At 39.0% G+C, this 16,199-nt stretch overlaps 1 protein-coding gene and 1 non-coding gene across 6 annotated transcripts in view; both read right to left on the reverse strand.

Moving 5' to 3' along the window:
* Positions 1 to 2,701: 2,701 nt before the first annotated feature.
* On the reverse strand, positions 2,702 to 2,805 carry LOC141422062 (U6 spliceosomal RNA). The gene has a single exon (XR_012446724.1). It is a non-coding gene; the product is annotated as a U6 spliceosomal RNA (small nuclear RNA).
* Positions 2,806 to 7,607: 4,802 nt separating this feature from the next.
* Prorp (protein only RNase P catalytic subunit) overlaps positions 7,608 to 16,199 on the reverse strand; it is a 126,069-nt gene continuing 117,477 nt past the window's right edge. For all 5 annotated transcript variants that reach the window (XM_074068150.1, XM_020180739.2, XM_074068151.1 and 2 more), the window contains 3 exons: positions 13,180 to 13,328; positions 10,470 to 10,659; positions 7,608 to 7,934 (listed from right to left, as the gene is read on the reverse strand). In XM_074068150.1, the coding sequence (XP_073924251.1) occupies positions 7,803 to 7,934; positions 10,470 to 10,659; positions 13,180 to 13,328 (471 nt within the window). In that variant the 3' untranslated portion in view covers positions 7,608 to 7,802. The remainder of the gene's footprint in view (positions 7,935 to 10,469; positions 10,660 to 13,179; positions 13,329 to 16,199) is intronic.

Below are 16,199 nucleotides of genomic sequence, written 5' to 3' on the forward strand. Positions count from 1 at the left end.
GTGCTGAACAGACTGTGATACAACTTTACAACTTGCTTTTTGTTCTACCACTCTTCTTTGATCCTTCCTCTTTTTAGATATTAACTCTCATAGGTCCCATTAATTTTCTGTTCCCCTTAGATAATACACAGTACTATGGTCACTTTAATAAAAGCAATCTCTTAGGACTGAGGGTGTAGCTCAAGTGATAGAGTGCTTGCCTTAACACAAGGCCCTGAGTTTGATCCCCAGTACCCTCAATGCAGTCTCAATTCTAATACAATACCTAATTGTATGACACCAAAAATTCCAAACAGCAATGCAACATTTCTACTCTGCCTGCTTAGGTTAATTTCAGCCTGAACCCTCCAGTGGAAGGGGGTGAGGGCAGGGCTGGCTTTTCCTCCATCATTCCTAGTTCACTTATCCCCAACTTGCTGACTTATTTTGCCTTAGTCAAGGTGGATGATGAGCAGTGGAGGGTCAGAATGAGGGAGGGATGGTAGGGTGGGTGGCTTCATACTTTCTGGGCTTCATGCTTTCAGAGGCTGGTGTCTCTGGAGCCTGGCTAGTGGCTAGAGCTGATGCTTCTCTTGGCCACTTTTCTAGGCTCCTTAGTGGTTTTGTGCTGGGCCCATGTCTTTATATCTTGGCCTTGAAGCTTCCTCAACTCCTGGGTATCCAGAAGTTCCCTCCAGCTCAAACAACTCAAAGGCAGCTCTCTTCACCTGTTTCCCATCTGGCTCTTGAGGAAATATGTAGTGCAGACCAATTTCAAGGCAGCAGCCCTCTCTTGTTCCCATTCCAGTGCTTTTTGTTGACCTGTCACTTTCTAGATCTACAGGCACAGGGTGGGTGCCTCAAGTGGTAGAGTCTTGCCTAGCAAGGCCAAGGCCCTGAGTTCAAGCCCCAGTAATGCTAAATAAAAAGATTTAGAAACTATAACCTCAAATAGATTAGCAGGCACAATCAGTGGTTTCATCTTTCTTGGGCACTAACTCTCTGCTATAGAAGGAACTCCAAGTCCTTATATAGAGAAATCTTTTCTGGGGTCTTGAGGTCAGAGGGCACCCAGGGAACTCAGATCTTGGCAATGGCTCTCTCCAAAGAACTGGGGACTGAACCCAGGGTCTTATGCATGTTGAGCAAGTTCTTTACCATGAGCCATGCCCCCCTGAAATTTTTTTTTTTTTTGTGTGTGTGATATTGGGGTTTGAACTCAGGGCCTACACTATTAGCCGCTCCAACCAGCCCCTTTGCAAAGGTTTTTTCCCAGATAGGGTCTGGCAAACTATTTACCTGGGCTCACTTCGAACTGTGATCCTCCTGATCTCTGCCTCCTGAGTAGCTAGATTACAAATTGTATTTTGTTTTTGAGATAGAATCTAGATAACTGCTGGGGCTGGCCTCAAACTCACAATCCTCCTGTCTCCACCTCCCAAGTAGCTGGGGTTATAGGTTGTATACCATCACATCCAGTGGCTAAAGAAATATCTTTATCATTGTGCTTTCTCTGATTCCTTTATTTCTTTGGTCTGACTAGGACAGCGAGGAGTTCTAAAATAGATTCTCCTTCATTCCTTAAAAAAATTCTGAATATGGGGATCTTCATCACATCCCCTGAGAAATCTACTGTATTTGTGCCTTGGTGGGAACTTAGGCAGGAAGAGTCCTCGTCTAACATTTTATTATACATATTGGAAAAATTTCAGACTGTGTAGAAGATGAAGAGAAAGCAAAAAACCATCCACAATCTCAATACCCAATCTACCTATGAGCATTTATTGGAATCAGTAAAATGTTTCTCTTAAGTATCTTCTTTCTCATTTGAAAAAATGGGATCACAGTAGATGATCCATTTTGCAGCCACCTTTTCCAATTTATTTGTCAACAAATCATTTTAATCACTGCAACATTCAGGACTGTTCACTTTTTCCTTTTTTTTGTGGTGCCAGAGATCTGGCCTTTCACATGCTAGACAAATGCTGTACTACTGAGTTATATTGCCAGCCCCATTCCCTTGTTTTGAACATTTATTTCCAGTTTTATTATTATCAATAACACTATTATGAATGAGTGAATTGTTTTCAGGCTGGTTGAGGCTGAATGTCCACAGACTATCCACATAATGATGCTCAGCTGCAAATGTGGAATTGGAAAGAAACCAGCAGACGAAGCCGTCTTCGAGAAATTTCAGAATGAAACTATCCCTGGGAAAGCACAGTTTTGTTAGGCCAGAAGCCTGAAATATTTGTAAGCAGATGGGAAAGAGCCAGTGGAAAGGGATAACAGAGAACAAGATCCCAACTCAGCAAGGAGGGACAGTATGGAAGCAACTAGAAAAAAAAAATCCTATGAAAGAAAAGGGATTAAAAAAAAACTCAAGTGGGGCAAGACTCAGGACAGGAAAGAGCAAGCACTATTAAAGAGCTTATAACTGATGGCTTTTTAGTTTCTACAAGTTTCTTATAGTTAAGTTTCTATAGTTAAGTTGTCTACTAAGTGAGAGGACTCACTTAGAACTATTGTTTTGCGACTATTTAAAAAATAATCTTGGAGTTCTCTGAGGCCCTTACAACTCAAATTATGACCTCCAGCATTGGCATCACCAGGAATGCTAGACCTAAATCAGATCTGGCATTTTCTTTTCTCCTTGGTGCTAGGAAATAAACATAGGACAAGCACATGTTGAACTATGGAGCTACATCCCCACCCAGAATTTGAAATTAGATCCCTAGCCTATTTTTTTAATGGAATGCTTCACAGGGGCCATGCTAATCTTCTCTGTATCTTTCCAATTTTAGTATATGTGTTGCCAAAGCAAGCATTCCCTACCCTATTAAAGTTTGAGAAGAGCTGCTATAGTACATCTTCCCACTTAACAGAAAAGAAACTAGAGACTCCAGATTAGCTGTTTTTCAAGTTAAGACTGCAAAAGTTGAGAGCTCCTTTAGAAAATTAATAAGAACTCAATGCATGATTAACAAAAAGGACCTTCAAATGAGTGAAGCACTGGGAGATGGCTCAAGTGGTAGAATGCCTGCTTAGCAAGCACAAGGTCCTGAGTTCAAAACCCCATACCACCAAATGAGGGTGCAGTTCCAACAGCATAATTTTGACTTTTCCAGCAATACTATGGTATATAGGATTGAAGAAAGAGGAATGTGGCTACTTAAAACTAGACTTGGAGTTGAAAAAAGATGGATACTGTAGGAGGTGAAAAGAATGAAGTCATCCTTCACATGAATGCTTTGAGGGGTAGAATAGGTAAGCTGGGTGGGGAGGAAGGCAAGTAAAGCCAGGTAGGGATGGTGAAGAGAAAGCCTGAAGGAACAGGTCTAAGAACTGGTCAAGGAACTGGTGGTTAGTTGGGTTGAGGGAGATAGGTAGGAAGGTTGTGGTCCAAATGGAGAATTATAAAATTTGAAATCTTGAAACTAGAGAAGTTTTAAGTAATCAAAAAGGTCCAGATTGGCCATCTCGCAGAAGGGCAAAAATCATCAGTATAAAAGGTTAAGAAACAACGAGATCAGATGAAAGTAAAATCTATGGTTAAAATCTGTGGTAATATTGGCAATGAAAAAAATATTCTATTGATGTTTATAAAGCAGAAACTATTCAATTATGATTTCCTCACATAAACCTACCTTGGTCTGTCATCAAACAACACTACGTGATGTGATTTGCTTTAAAAAACAAAAGGCTCTTTATCTGTGTAAAGCAGCAATTTTTCTTTATACATTCTTTTCAGAAACATAGTCTGATCAGAGTTTATTTTTTAGAGATGGGGATCAGAGGACCTGACTTGGAAAAGACCTGGTTCATGAAGGATTTGACCATTGTTGCCAGAATGGACTAAGTGCCAAAGGACATGACGTTTAATTTGTGCCAATAGCTATTATCAAGAAGACAGCTTCCTGGAACACAAATTTCCTTCTGAACACAGTAACCCTTGAGTAGAAATTTGAGTGTACAGCTCAAACTGAGAGTAGTATTTTATGTTATCAAGCAATCCCCTATTTTAAGCTGTTTTTTTTTTTTTTTTTTGCGGTACTGGGGCTTGAACTCAGGGCCTTGAGCTTGCTAGGCAGGTGCTCTGCCACTTGAGATACTCTGTCAGCAGTTGGTTCTTTATGAATTTACATTATTAGGATTACATAACAGAGAACATGAGGAAGAAGTGGTAGAAGACTAATAAGAACAAAGAAAAGTTTTCATTTTTTGTCAGGTGAAAAAAAAATAGGTTGGACATGGTGGTTGCTTGTAATCGCCGTACCTGGGCGGCTGAGGCTACATAGTGGGACCCTGTTTCAAAAAAAGTAAGAGAAGTTAAAAAACATGTCACAAAAGAATTTACGGAGAATGGTCCCTCTCCCTTTTTAAAATGGGCACATATATGTATAAAAACAACAACAGACTGTTCAGCTATGGAACAGAGGATAGGAAGAAATGAAACCTTAAATTCTAGGGCAAGTTCACTGAAAAAGAAAGAAAATTCAAGAATAATTTGTTTCCAAAGAACTAGTAACATAGTACATCTTAGGCAACAGGGCTGGAGGAGGGACTTACTTTTCTGGAGACCTGCCATAGCCACTGCCAAAGGAATGTTTCATGGAGGTGGAAGCTCAGTCCCTTCCTCCCAGCCCTGGACTCTACTCTGCTCCAGGAAGAGCCAAACAGGAATTGTCAGGGAATTCCACTGGCATCTATCAAGTCACTGACATTCTGTTTTGATGTAGTCATAGAAAGCACAAGTGACCTCCTTTAATAATAGGCTTTAAATATTTAGATGTGAACTGAACTTGATTTCTAATAATATTCTAGTCTAGTTGAAAGTGATAAGGCAATCTGACCTGTTCTCTTGAAAATGAATTTAGTTTTCTAACGTTAGAAATTAAAGCCCCTACCAGGGATTTCTCAAGTATTTGCTCCTTGGGTTAGATTTAAAATAGCAACAAAGAGGTAACTGAAGTAGTAATTCCTTTGTAGTTGAAATGAACTCTATAACAAATTTCTTACTAGTGCTACCAAAAAAAGCTCCAGTTAGTGTTATTTATAACACATTTTAATGTTATCTTAATAAATCTATTAGATAAGAGTAGACTTCTGAGGGCACTCTGGTAGCAAAACAATTTTGGCTGCTATCAATGACTAGATAATTCTCTTCCTATTTATTTCAATTTTCAGTTGAAAGCAAGTTGTGTATGTAGTAGAATCTCTGGAAGCACTTGTCAGATCAAATATTGCCACCAATGAACAAACAAGTAGAGCTTCAGGAAATCTTGAAACAGTATAAAATGGAGATAATGAGAAAACTAAGGATTTTCTCTCAAGATTTATTACATTCAATCATCAGTGTTCTTGTCTCTTGTTTTCTTTCATACTGCTATTTTCTTTTTTTTTTTCATTTTTCTTTTATTATTCATATGTGCATACAAGGCTTGGTTCATTTCTCCCCCCTGCCCCCACCCCCTCCCTTACCACCCACTCCGCCCCCTCCCTCTCCCCCCCCCAATACCCAGAAGAAACTATTTTGCCCTTATTTCTAATTTTGTTGTAGAGAGAGTATAAGCAATAATAGGAAGGAACAAGGGTTTTTGCTGGTTGAGATAAGGATAGCTATACAGGGCATTGACTCACATTGATTTCCTGTGCATGGGTGTTACCTTCTAGGTTAATTCTTCTTGATCTAACCTTTTCTCTAGTACCTGTTCCCCTTTTCCTATTGGCTTCAGTTGCTTTAAGGTATCTGCTTTAGTTTCTCTGCGTTAAGGGCAACAAACGCTAGCTAGTTTTTTAGGTGTCTTACCTATCCTCACCCCTCCCTTGTGTGCTCTCGCTTTTATCATGTGCTCATAGTCCAATCCCCTTGTTGTGTTTGCCCTTGATCTAATGTCCACATATGAGGGAGAACATACGATTTTTGGTTTTTTGAGCCAGGCTAACCTCACTCAGAATGATGTTCTCCAATTCCATCCATTTACCAGCGAATGATAACATTTTGTTCTTCTTCATGGCTGCATAAAATTCCATTGTGTATAGATACCACATTTTCTTAATCCATTCGTCAGTGCTGGGGCATCTTGGCTGTTTCCATAACTTGGCTATTGTGAATAGTGCCGCAATAAACATGGATGTGCAGGTGCCTCTGGAGTAACAGTCTTTTGGGTATATCCCCAAGAGTGGTATTGCTGGATCAAATGGTAGATAGATGTCCAGCTTTTTACATACTGCTATTTTCTATGGCTTCCTCTAGGTAGATTTCTCTCAATGGAACTCTGTTTATATAGAAGAGTCTTAAGCAGACGGCTTATCATTAACTGGGACAGGGCAGGAAGAAAATGGTCTTGCCTTTTTTCCCACTCCCAAGTGTCTTTTACTAAATTCCTTTCTTATTCTTGGTCCTGTTCTGCTTCCAGACAGGGCTGCCAGGCTCTATTGATACCTCATTTTCCCTATCCTTTATCTTCTTACATAATCCTCACTAGGGTTGTCAAAGTTAGCAAACAGATATATAGGATGTCATTTAAATGTGAATTTGAGGTCAACAAATATTTTTAGAAGTATGTCCCTATAATACTTGGGACATAGTTGTACTAAAAAAAATTATTTGCAATTCAGATGTTACTGGGAGTCCTATGTATCTGGCAACTCTGCTCCTCTCTTTTTGTGGACTACAGAAGGCTTTAGTCTAGTTTTGGTTACTGAGAATTCTGCTTATGTCTCAATCTTGAAAGAATGTCCAATCTGGATACCACCATTCCATCACAGTGGTCTATGCTCCCATACTCCTTGTCATTTCTACAAGAGCCCCCTGAGATACTTTTAATCTGTGAATTCTGAATTGATATGGGATGGGCAAAATACCAGACCTAGATTCCACTTAGTTTTGCCCTGATAATTTTTATTTTTAGCAAAGAATATAAGATTCTCGAAAGTAGGAGACCTCATAATATAACTACATAATATACCCTTTGTTTCTATTCCTGCTTTAGAAGGAAGCTATCAGGAGCTGAGTGTGGTGTCTTGTGAATAGTCCCAGTTACTTGGGGTGGGGGGGGTGTGCTAAGGCAGAAAAGATCACTTGAGCCCAATATATAGTAGTTTTATAAAACAAGATATATTAATTAAATAACCTCTCTTTCTTTTTTTTTGATGGTACTGGGGTTTGAACTCAGGGCTTCACACTTGCTAGGCAGGCACTCTACTACTTCAGCCACTTCGCCAGCCCTGTTTTGTGTTGGGTTTTTTCGAAATAGGGTCTTGGGAACTATTTGCCAACGTTGGCTTTGAACCATGATCCTCTTGATGTCTGCCTCCTGAGTAGCTAGGATTTCAGGCATGAGCCACTGGTGCCTGGTAACCCTGTCTTTTTAAAAAAGGCTAATAAAATGGTGAACTACTTTGGAAACAGTTTACAACTTGAGTTATAAAATGAAGAAGAATCAGTTGTTGGGTATAAAATGAAGAAGAATCAATCAGAACAGCAAAATAGATTCCAGCAGCATTATCTGTTATCCAAGCTAAGTGGACTAGCTTGGCCCAATAGGAGATGTAGGCATTACTTTTCACCAAGTCCCCAGTTCTAAATAAGTTTCCAAGAGCAAATGTTAGGAGGAAAATGCAGCTCCTTATGAAAAGATATATCTCATTTAATTAAAAATCAATTTGTTGATAGATAAGCCACCTGGACCAAACAGTGTTTTAATAAAACCTGTGTGCCTTTAGGACAGAGGCAGTGCCCTACACAAGCATCAACTTAAGAGCTGTAATACCAACCAGGAAGGCACACAAATACATATTTAGCATGGGAGAAAGAGTTCTTATGTCTTTCGGTGGAGGCAAAGCCATTTGGTTGGCACTTCATAGGAATATCTTTCCACCCGGTCTTCATCATAAGGTACGTGCCATGAGTCTCCTGTTGTTTGCACCACGGTGTCATGTCTAAGAATACGCTGTTGAGTTAAAAAAAGAACCAAACATTGAGAAGAATAATAAAGTGTTGCTCCTTTTTTTTTCAGTTTGTTTGGAGGAGTATTTATTGTCTTATTTAACACTAGATTATCAAAGAACAGCTAACTCTGTGAAGAGGAGTATTAGAAGATGGGTATCAGAAGTTTCATTTTTTGGGGGGTTTCATTTTTAAAGTTAAGGACTTCCTGTAGGAGAATCATAGGTTACAGAATCCTTTCATTGCCTTTTTGGTTTTGTGTGTGAAAAAGAAAAAATTCAAATATACAAAAGCAGAAAAATAGTATAATGAACTCCCATGTACCCATCATAACCCAGTTTCAACCATTATCAACTCATGGCTAACCTTATTTTATTCATACCTCACCAACTTCTTTGCCCTATCTCTCCATCCAAGATTATTTTGAAGCAAATTTCATATATGTAATTTCTTCTGTATTATTTCAATGTGTAGCTCTAAAAGATAATGATTTATTTTGTAAATTTAAAATCAACACTGTTATTACAATTAAGAATTAATAACTCCTGGGGTGGGGGGAGGGAGGAGAAATGACCCAAACATTGTATGCACATATGAATAAAAAAAAAAAAAAAAAAGAATTAATAACTCCTGACTGGGAGTTGTAGCTCAGTGGTAGAACACATGCTTAGCATGCAGGAAGCCCTGAGTTCAATCCCCAGGAACAAAAACAATAAGAATAACAACAAAAAAAATCAGTAAGGCTTGATGGTGCAAACCTATAATCACTTGTAATCCCAGAACTCATGAGGCTGAGGCAGTAGGATCTTGAGTCTGAGGCTGCTGGGCTATATCACAAGATCCTGTCTCATTAAAAAAAAAAAAAAATCAGGAGCATTAAAAATGCTTTAGCGTTGGAAATTTTTTACTGTTTCCATTTCCCCAATTATTGTATGTGTGTACATTTATTTTATGATTTATCTGAATGGAAAGTAAAAGAAGGTTTTACACTATGACAGGTGAAACTATTTTTTAATTCTTTCTCTCTTTTTTTTTTTTGGTGGTACTGGGGTTTGAACTCAGGGCTTCACACTTGCTAGGCAGGCACCCTACCACTTGAACCTCACCCTCACCCCTAGCCGTTTTTGCTATGATTATTTTGGAGATAGGGTCTCACTTTTTGCCCAGGTTGGTTGTGATACTCCTATTTATACTTTCCACAGTAGCTAGGGTGATAGGCGCAGGTCACCATGCCCAGCTTTTTCTGTTGAGATAGGCTCTTATGAACAAAAAAAGTTCATGAGACTGCCTTGTAATATAGTCCTCCTGATCTCAGCCTCTTGTGAAGCAGAGATGACAGGCATGCACTACTACTCCTAGTTATTGGTTGAAATGGAGGGGGAGAGTGTCTCACGAACTTTTTGCCCTGGGGTTGGCCTTGAACTTCAATCCTCCCAATCTTTGCCTCCTGAGTAGTTAGGATTACAGGCATGAGCCACTGGTACCCGTCCTGCTTAATTTTTTTTTTTTTAATCTAGAGCATCCCTTCCTTCTCTATTTCTCTTTCATCTTTGCTTTCTTCTTTTTGTTGTTGTTTCTGAGTAAGCCAGGTCAGTTGTCCTATATCATTTCCCAGGATACAGTCCTGACTACACTGAATTAATTCTCATCATTTGATACCATATTTCCTATAAAATTGTTTTGTATATTTTTACTTATTTATTTTAAAAATTAACAAATAAGAATTGTGTACAACATAATGTTTTGAAGTATGTATACATGTGGAGTGGCTACCCAAGCCAGGTGTGGTGGTACACACCTACAACCCCAGCACTTGGGAGGCAGAGGCAGCCTCTTGTGAGTTCAAGGCCAGCTGGGCTACATGTCTTAAGAAACAAAACAAAAAAGAATTCAATACACTGTTATTAACTATAGTCACCATGTAGTGCAACAGATCTCTTGAATTTATTTCTATTTTCTAACTGATACTTTGTATGCTTCAACCAATATCTCTTCACTGCTCTACCCGTTTATTTTTTGACCATCAGACCATATTTTACCATGGACCAGTGTATTTTTTTCTGTAGTAGTTCTCCTTTGGATTTTCTCCCTTTGCTTTCACACAAGAGGCATCTCTATGCTATACAAATCTGAACTAGGATCAGGAACTCAATTGAGACTGTCATAGAAATGGCTTAAGTAGGAAAAATGAGTTCCTAAATAAAAGTATGACAAACCATAAGGGTAAGTAATTTTGAGCTACTACAAAAAACCAGGAAAATGAAAAACAAATATAAGAAGTCATAACTGAAGACATAATTGCATTCACAACTGATGATATCCCAAATGATTTGATATGTCAGTTAATTTGGGGTTCACCTATCAGTACTTTTGCTGCAACAGACATTTCTAGGAACTGGCTAATACCAAATACCAAACTACAATTCAGAAAAATAAAGCATTCAGAACTTTCAACTAGATATAATATTTTTAAAAACTATGCCACATTCTTACTATATATTTGACTCTGTTAACATAACATGGAGATGAGATACCATACCTCAAAGGTTAGTCCTGGAGACCTACTCATAATCGCCAGCTGATGTCCCTGCTGCCACTTAAAGAACAGGCGTTGGGTCTTGGCATCAGGTAAACAGGCCTTGTGGTCCCGCATCAGGTCTTTTGTGATAAACTTGCAGTGATTCCCTGAGTTCAGTGTGGCATACAGAAGGAATGGATCATCCTCTGAGCTGAAACAGAGTAAGAAAGGACACAATTAACATTCCAGGAGGCAGAGGATAGTACTTTCACCATGCTTCTTATTTTCCTACTTGTTTTAGAGGTGCCTCTGAATTCTTAACAGACATGATCTCAGTGATCTTATGAACCACCTGGATATCCTTAGCTGGTAATAATACTATCTAGGACCCAGATGGAAAGCTGAGGCAAAAGGAATGTTAATGTTTGGGACTCTTACAAGTTAGCTGGACCCGCCCACTAGAATAAAGAATTCTAACGATTCTCTTTTCACATTAAAAGTTGGTTCTTGGGCTGAGAGCATGGCTTAAATGGTAGAATGCTTGCATAGCAAGTTTGAGGCCCCGAGTTACACACACACACACACACACACACACACACACACACGTGCGCTCACACAGTGCTTTTGAACACTCTTCTCCCAAATTAAAAAAAAGAATAAATGCTTTGGGGAATACTGACAAACCCTTAAATTATCACATTTAACTAATGAAATCTAGACTTAGGGCTGAGGCATAAACATTATTCGTGCAAAGTTGGAAATAAACTTTTGTCAGCATAAGTAGTATGAAAACTTAAATACACATTATAAAAGTTCATTTTGTGCTATTGAGGGTCTACATTCCTCTTAGCTGCTTCCTTCTTACTTTATGGACACTGTATATTTTGTTACTGATGGTGTTTCCCATGTTTCTTTGACTTCTTGGTGAAATGGGGCAGGCAGGTAGAAAGAAAACAATAAGGCAAACAGCCAAACAGCAGATACAGGAACACAGTACCATACCTGGATACATTCTGCCAAATGTCCTGCTTCACAGATGATCCTGATGCTATAGTTAACCTGATTCTTTGTACAACCTGACCTTGGTAACAGTCCCCAACAGGAACTTTCCCAAACTTAGAGGTTACCCAGAGGCCTCATCTACATCTCATTATAGTTGTGGTTTGATGCATGCACCTCCCCTTAAATCACCATCTTTGATCTAGGAGCACCTTATTAGGTAAAACCACTTCCTGTCCTCTGGTTCTTGGAAAAGCTCTCCCATTTCTAAGAAAACTCCACAATCTTACACATAAAATGAATGTGTCTAATCTCCCATAAGCCATAAAAGTGCCCAAGACCCAAGGACTCAAGGCATTCAGCTACATGGTCAGGTTGCCCACCTTCATCCTATCTTACGGGTGTCCTTCTTTTGCTTTTGCTTCAATAAATCTAATTTTGTTAAAACTGCTCTGTGTGTCTACCCCTGAAATCTTTCTTCACCAAGACCAACAACCTGCCATTCATCTCTGCTGATGCTGGGAAGCTGCAGCTCAATAGCAATTTTCTCTTTATATTTGGAATAAAATCTAGGCCTCTTACTTGTCTATCAAGACCTATTAGGTCCTTTGTAATGTGGTCTTTGTCTTCTCTTTGACCTCAAAACTTATGACTTTCCTTGTTTCTGTTCTAGTTCATCCACACTGGCCCTCTTGCTTTCCTCATAAATGCCATGCATATTCCTGCCCAGGGCTTTTTGAACATGTGCTGTTCCCTCTATCTGAGATGTTCTTTCTTCCTTCCCTCCCTCTCTTTCTCAAGTGTTTCATTCCTTCCCATCAATTTACCTCCTCAGATAGGTCTTTTCTGACTACCTTCCCATTACCCTTTGACCTACTCCCTACCTAATCCTTTTGCCTTCTTGTACTCATAGCACTGATCATTGCCTTATAATACTCATAGTTATTGACATTGTCTGTTTACCTGTTTATTGTAAGTCCTAAAAGCCAGGGACTTTGTCTTGTACACTGATGTTTCACCAACAATAGAAAAAGTGCTCATATCTGTTGAGTATTTGCTAAATGATCAACTTAGGATCTTATGGCATGTATGCTATATACTAATCTTACTCCTGACTTATCCTTCTTTCATTTTTCTTTTATCCTGATTTCCTCTTCTATTTAAATTTATTCTGTTGTAGAAACTGTATTTTGTAAGCCGCCTCAATTGTTTTTTTAAATGAGGTTGATTACGCATATACACATTTTGCTTTTTTCTTGTGATACTGGGGTTTGAACTAGTACCTGGGACCTTCCCCTTCTGGGCAGGTGCTCTATCACTGAGCCACATCCCCAGCCCCTTTTGCTTTAGTTATTTTTGGAGTAGGATCTTGTATATTTGCCCAGGGAGGCCTGGATCTTGATCCCCCTATTTATGCTTCCCACGTAGCTGGGATGACAGGTACACTCCACCATGCCCAACTTATTGGTTGAGATGGGGTCTTACTATCATTTTGTCCAGGCTGTCCATGAACCATGATCCACCCATTCTCCACCTCCAGAGTCGCTGGGATTATAGGTGTGAACCACCATGCCTGACAACATTTTATATATTTTTTGTAGTACTAGAGTTTGAACTCAGTGCTTTTATGTGTGCTAAGCAGGGGCACCTTTTGCATTTTTAAAATGGTGAAAGTAGGTAATTAACAAACAGATGACTGTAGTGTAATTTACCTGTTACCTCCATTACTTACATATCATCAGCAAAAAAACAGCTGGCTTGCTTTTGCACCTTTTCCATCTCATCCTTTCTCCACCGGGAACGCTGTGTTAGCATGTGCTTTCGGCCCAGGACCAGCAGTTGCAGATTCTGCTTGGCTAGTTGAGAAACTACATCCAAGAGCTAAAAAAGCACAAAGTCAGCTCAGAAAAAAAAAAAAAAAAAAACAAAACCAAACCAGTACTTCAAAGGGTCAAAGGAAAAATCTCAAATAAGTAAAGACTCTTCTAGTTGGTCATCTCAATGATGAGGCTCTCTTTTTTGGTAAGGGGTAAGAAAATAGTCTTTAATAATTTTCCATCTTTAAAAACCTGAGTCAAATACTTCTCTATTACAAATTAATACCTAATACCTGTCCACTGGTCAGGCTACACTGGATCCAAGGATGGACTTCTAAACACAGACTGTTTTTATTTTATTTATTTATTTGCAGTACTGGGGTTTGAACTCAGGGCCTCATGCTTGCTACACAGGCACTCTACCACCTCAGCCACTGTGCCAGCACTTTTTTGTGTTGGGTATTTTCAGGATAGGGTCTCATGAACTATTTGCCTGAGCTGGCTTCAAACTTCAATCCTCTTGATCTATGCTTCTCAAGTAGCTAGGATTATAGGTGTGAGCCACTGACACCCAGAAGACTAGTTGTTTTTAACACTTTATCCCCTAGGATCCCCCTGGGATAAAGACAGGGGGCTCAAGATGTATGGGGTTGCTGGGCATGAAGGCATGCATCTGTAATCCCAGCACTCTGGAGGCTGAGGCAGGAGGATCGTGAGTTCTAGGCCAACTTGGGCTACTTAGTGAGACCTGGTCTCAAAAAAACACTCCCAACTCTGTTTCAACCAAAACAGCTTCACTTTCATATAATTTATTTATTTGTTACATACTACTGTATTACTAATATTATTTTAAGACGGATTAGTTGTTTTTATTATCCTTAATTATTAGTCCCAGAATTAAAATGGAATGGACACAATTTGCCCTCTGGATGTGAGTGAACACATAAGCAGAGAAGAATACCAGTACAGTAAAGCCACCCCAAATTCAAAACTTTATAATTGGTAAAACATAGGTCTTTGTTTCAAGCTAAGAATAGTGGCTTCTGTGTTCATTCAACAGTTATTTCCCAGCCAGTTCTATGTGGAAAGTATATGGGAGTTATAACAGCCTATAAAAATTTTAAAGGTATGGTTCAGCTCTTAGTGGGGGAGTGCCTAAAATTTTTCTTGTCCTACTATCAAGTTTAGGAAAACATATTCTGACTCTGCATATATTTGATTGCTAATACTTTCTGATTAGCTGAAGAATATACCGAACATCTATTTTTACCCATCATAAAAGCAACTCATATTAGAACATGAAAAAGACTAAAAGATGAAAGAACAAACCACTCCTAGTTTACTATCCAAACACAGTTAATGTGTAGTTGCCAGGCTTTTTAGCCTATATGTTGTTTTGTTTTGCTTTGTTTTGTTTTCTGGCAGTACTGGGTCTTGTCCGTGCAAGGCAACTGCTCTACCACTGAGCTACATCCCCAGCCCATATATACATTCTGTATAATCTTATAATCTATTATTTAAAAAGTTGGGTTAGTAATCAAGAAAAAGTATTTTAACTAAAAAAGTTTGTTTTTGCAGGTGCCAGTGGCTCACACCTCTAATCGTAGCTACTTAGGAGGCTGAGATGAGGAGGATCACAGCTCAAAGACAACCCAGGCAAATAGTTTGCAAGACCCCATTTCCATAATAACCTGCCCAAAATAGGCTCAGGTGTTACTCAAGTGGTATAGCACCTGCTTTGCCAATGTGAAGCACTGAGTTCAAAACCCAAGAAAAAAGCTTTTGAGGATTCTAATACCTCAAAAGACACTGACAGCACACTTCTTTTAGCATGCACTTATTCCCCTGTTTTTGAGATGGGGTCTTGCTAAGTTGTCCAGACCGGCTTTGAACTCACCGTCCTCCTGCATCAGCCTCTCAGGTAGCTAGAACTACAGGTGTGTGCACTATGGGCTCCACTTATATTCCTTTTTTAAAAAACTACAGATTATTTAAAATGCTATTATTATTTAAAATGCTAAATTTACAGATTATTTTTAATGAGTCCAGATACAAAATGGCAATTAGACTCATTAATAGGGACAATTACTTTTTAAAAATTCCCATATGCATTCCTATAAAGTCATAAAGATGCAAAAAAATTTTGAACAAAAATACATTTTGAAGCTGACTATGGCGGCACATGTGTATAATCCCATCTGCCCAGAAGACTAAGACAGGAGGATCAAAAGTTCCAGGTTAGCCTGTCTGGACAACTTAGTGGGACCCTTAAAAAAATTTTTTTTTTAAAAGGCTGGGTGCTGGTGGCTCACATCTGTAATCCTAGCCATTCAGGAGGCAGAGATCAGGAGGATCGAGGTTTGAAGTCAGCCTGGGCAAACAGTTTGTGAGACCCGATCTTGAAAAAAACCCATCACAAAAAAGGGCTGGTGGTGTGGCTCAAGGTGCAGGCCCTAAGTTCAAACCCTAGTACTGCAAAAAAGAAAAAAAAATCTTTTAAAAGGCTGAGGATGTTAGCTCAGTGGTACAGTCCTTGCCTAGCATGCATGAGACGCTAGGTTTAACCCTGGTACTATAAAAAAAACTCAAAGAAAGAAAAAGCAAACAAAAAAGTCCCACTTTTTGATATTGGTTACTTAAGTGTCCATGTAGCTGAGAAACATGGCTTAAAGAAAAACATACTGGGTCTTTGCAGCTATATCCTGCCTTAGAAAAATAGTCCTGAGTTTATTATTATTAAATTAAAGGTGGAGGCCTGAGAAAGAGCAGAAAAACCTTTGTTTGAACTACTCTGGGGCACCATCTTGTGGTCGAGAAGTCTCCATTAACAGCAGCTTTCTTAAAAACAATGAAAACAAAAGAGAGCAAAATGACACAGGAAAGAAAGATGATGGACAGCATTGGTGTAAAACTGTGACAGTCCAGTTGTAAAAGC

The sequence above is a fragment of the Castor canadensis genome, chromosome 3, assembly GCF_047511655.1.
Source record: "Castor canadensis chromosome 3, mCasCan1.hap1v2, whole genome shotgun sequence".
NCBI lineage: Eukaryota > Metazoa > Chordata > Mammalia > Rodentia > Castoridae > Castor > Castor canadensis.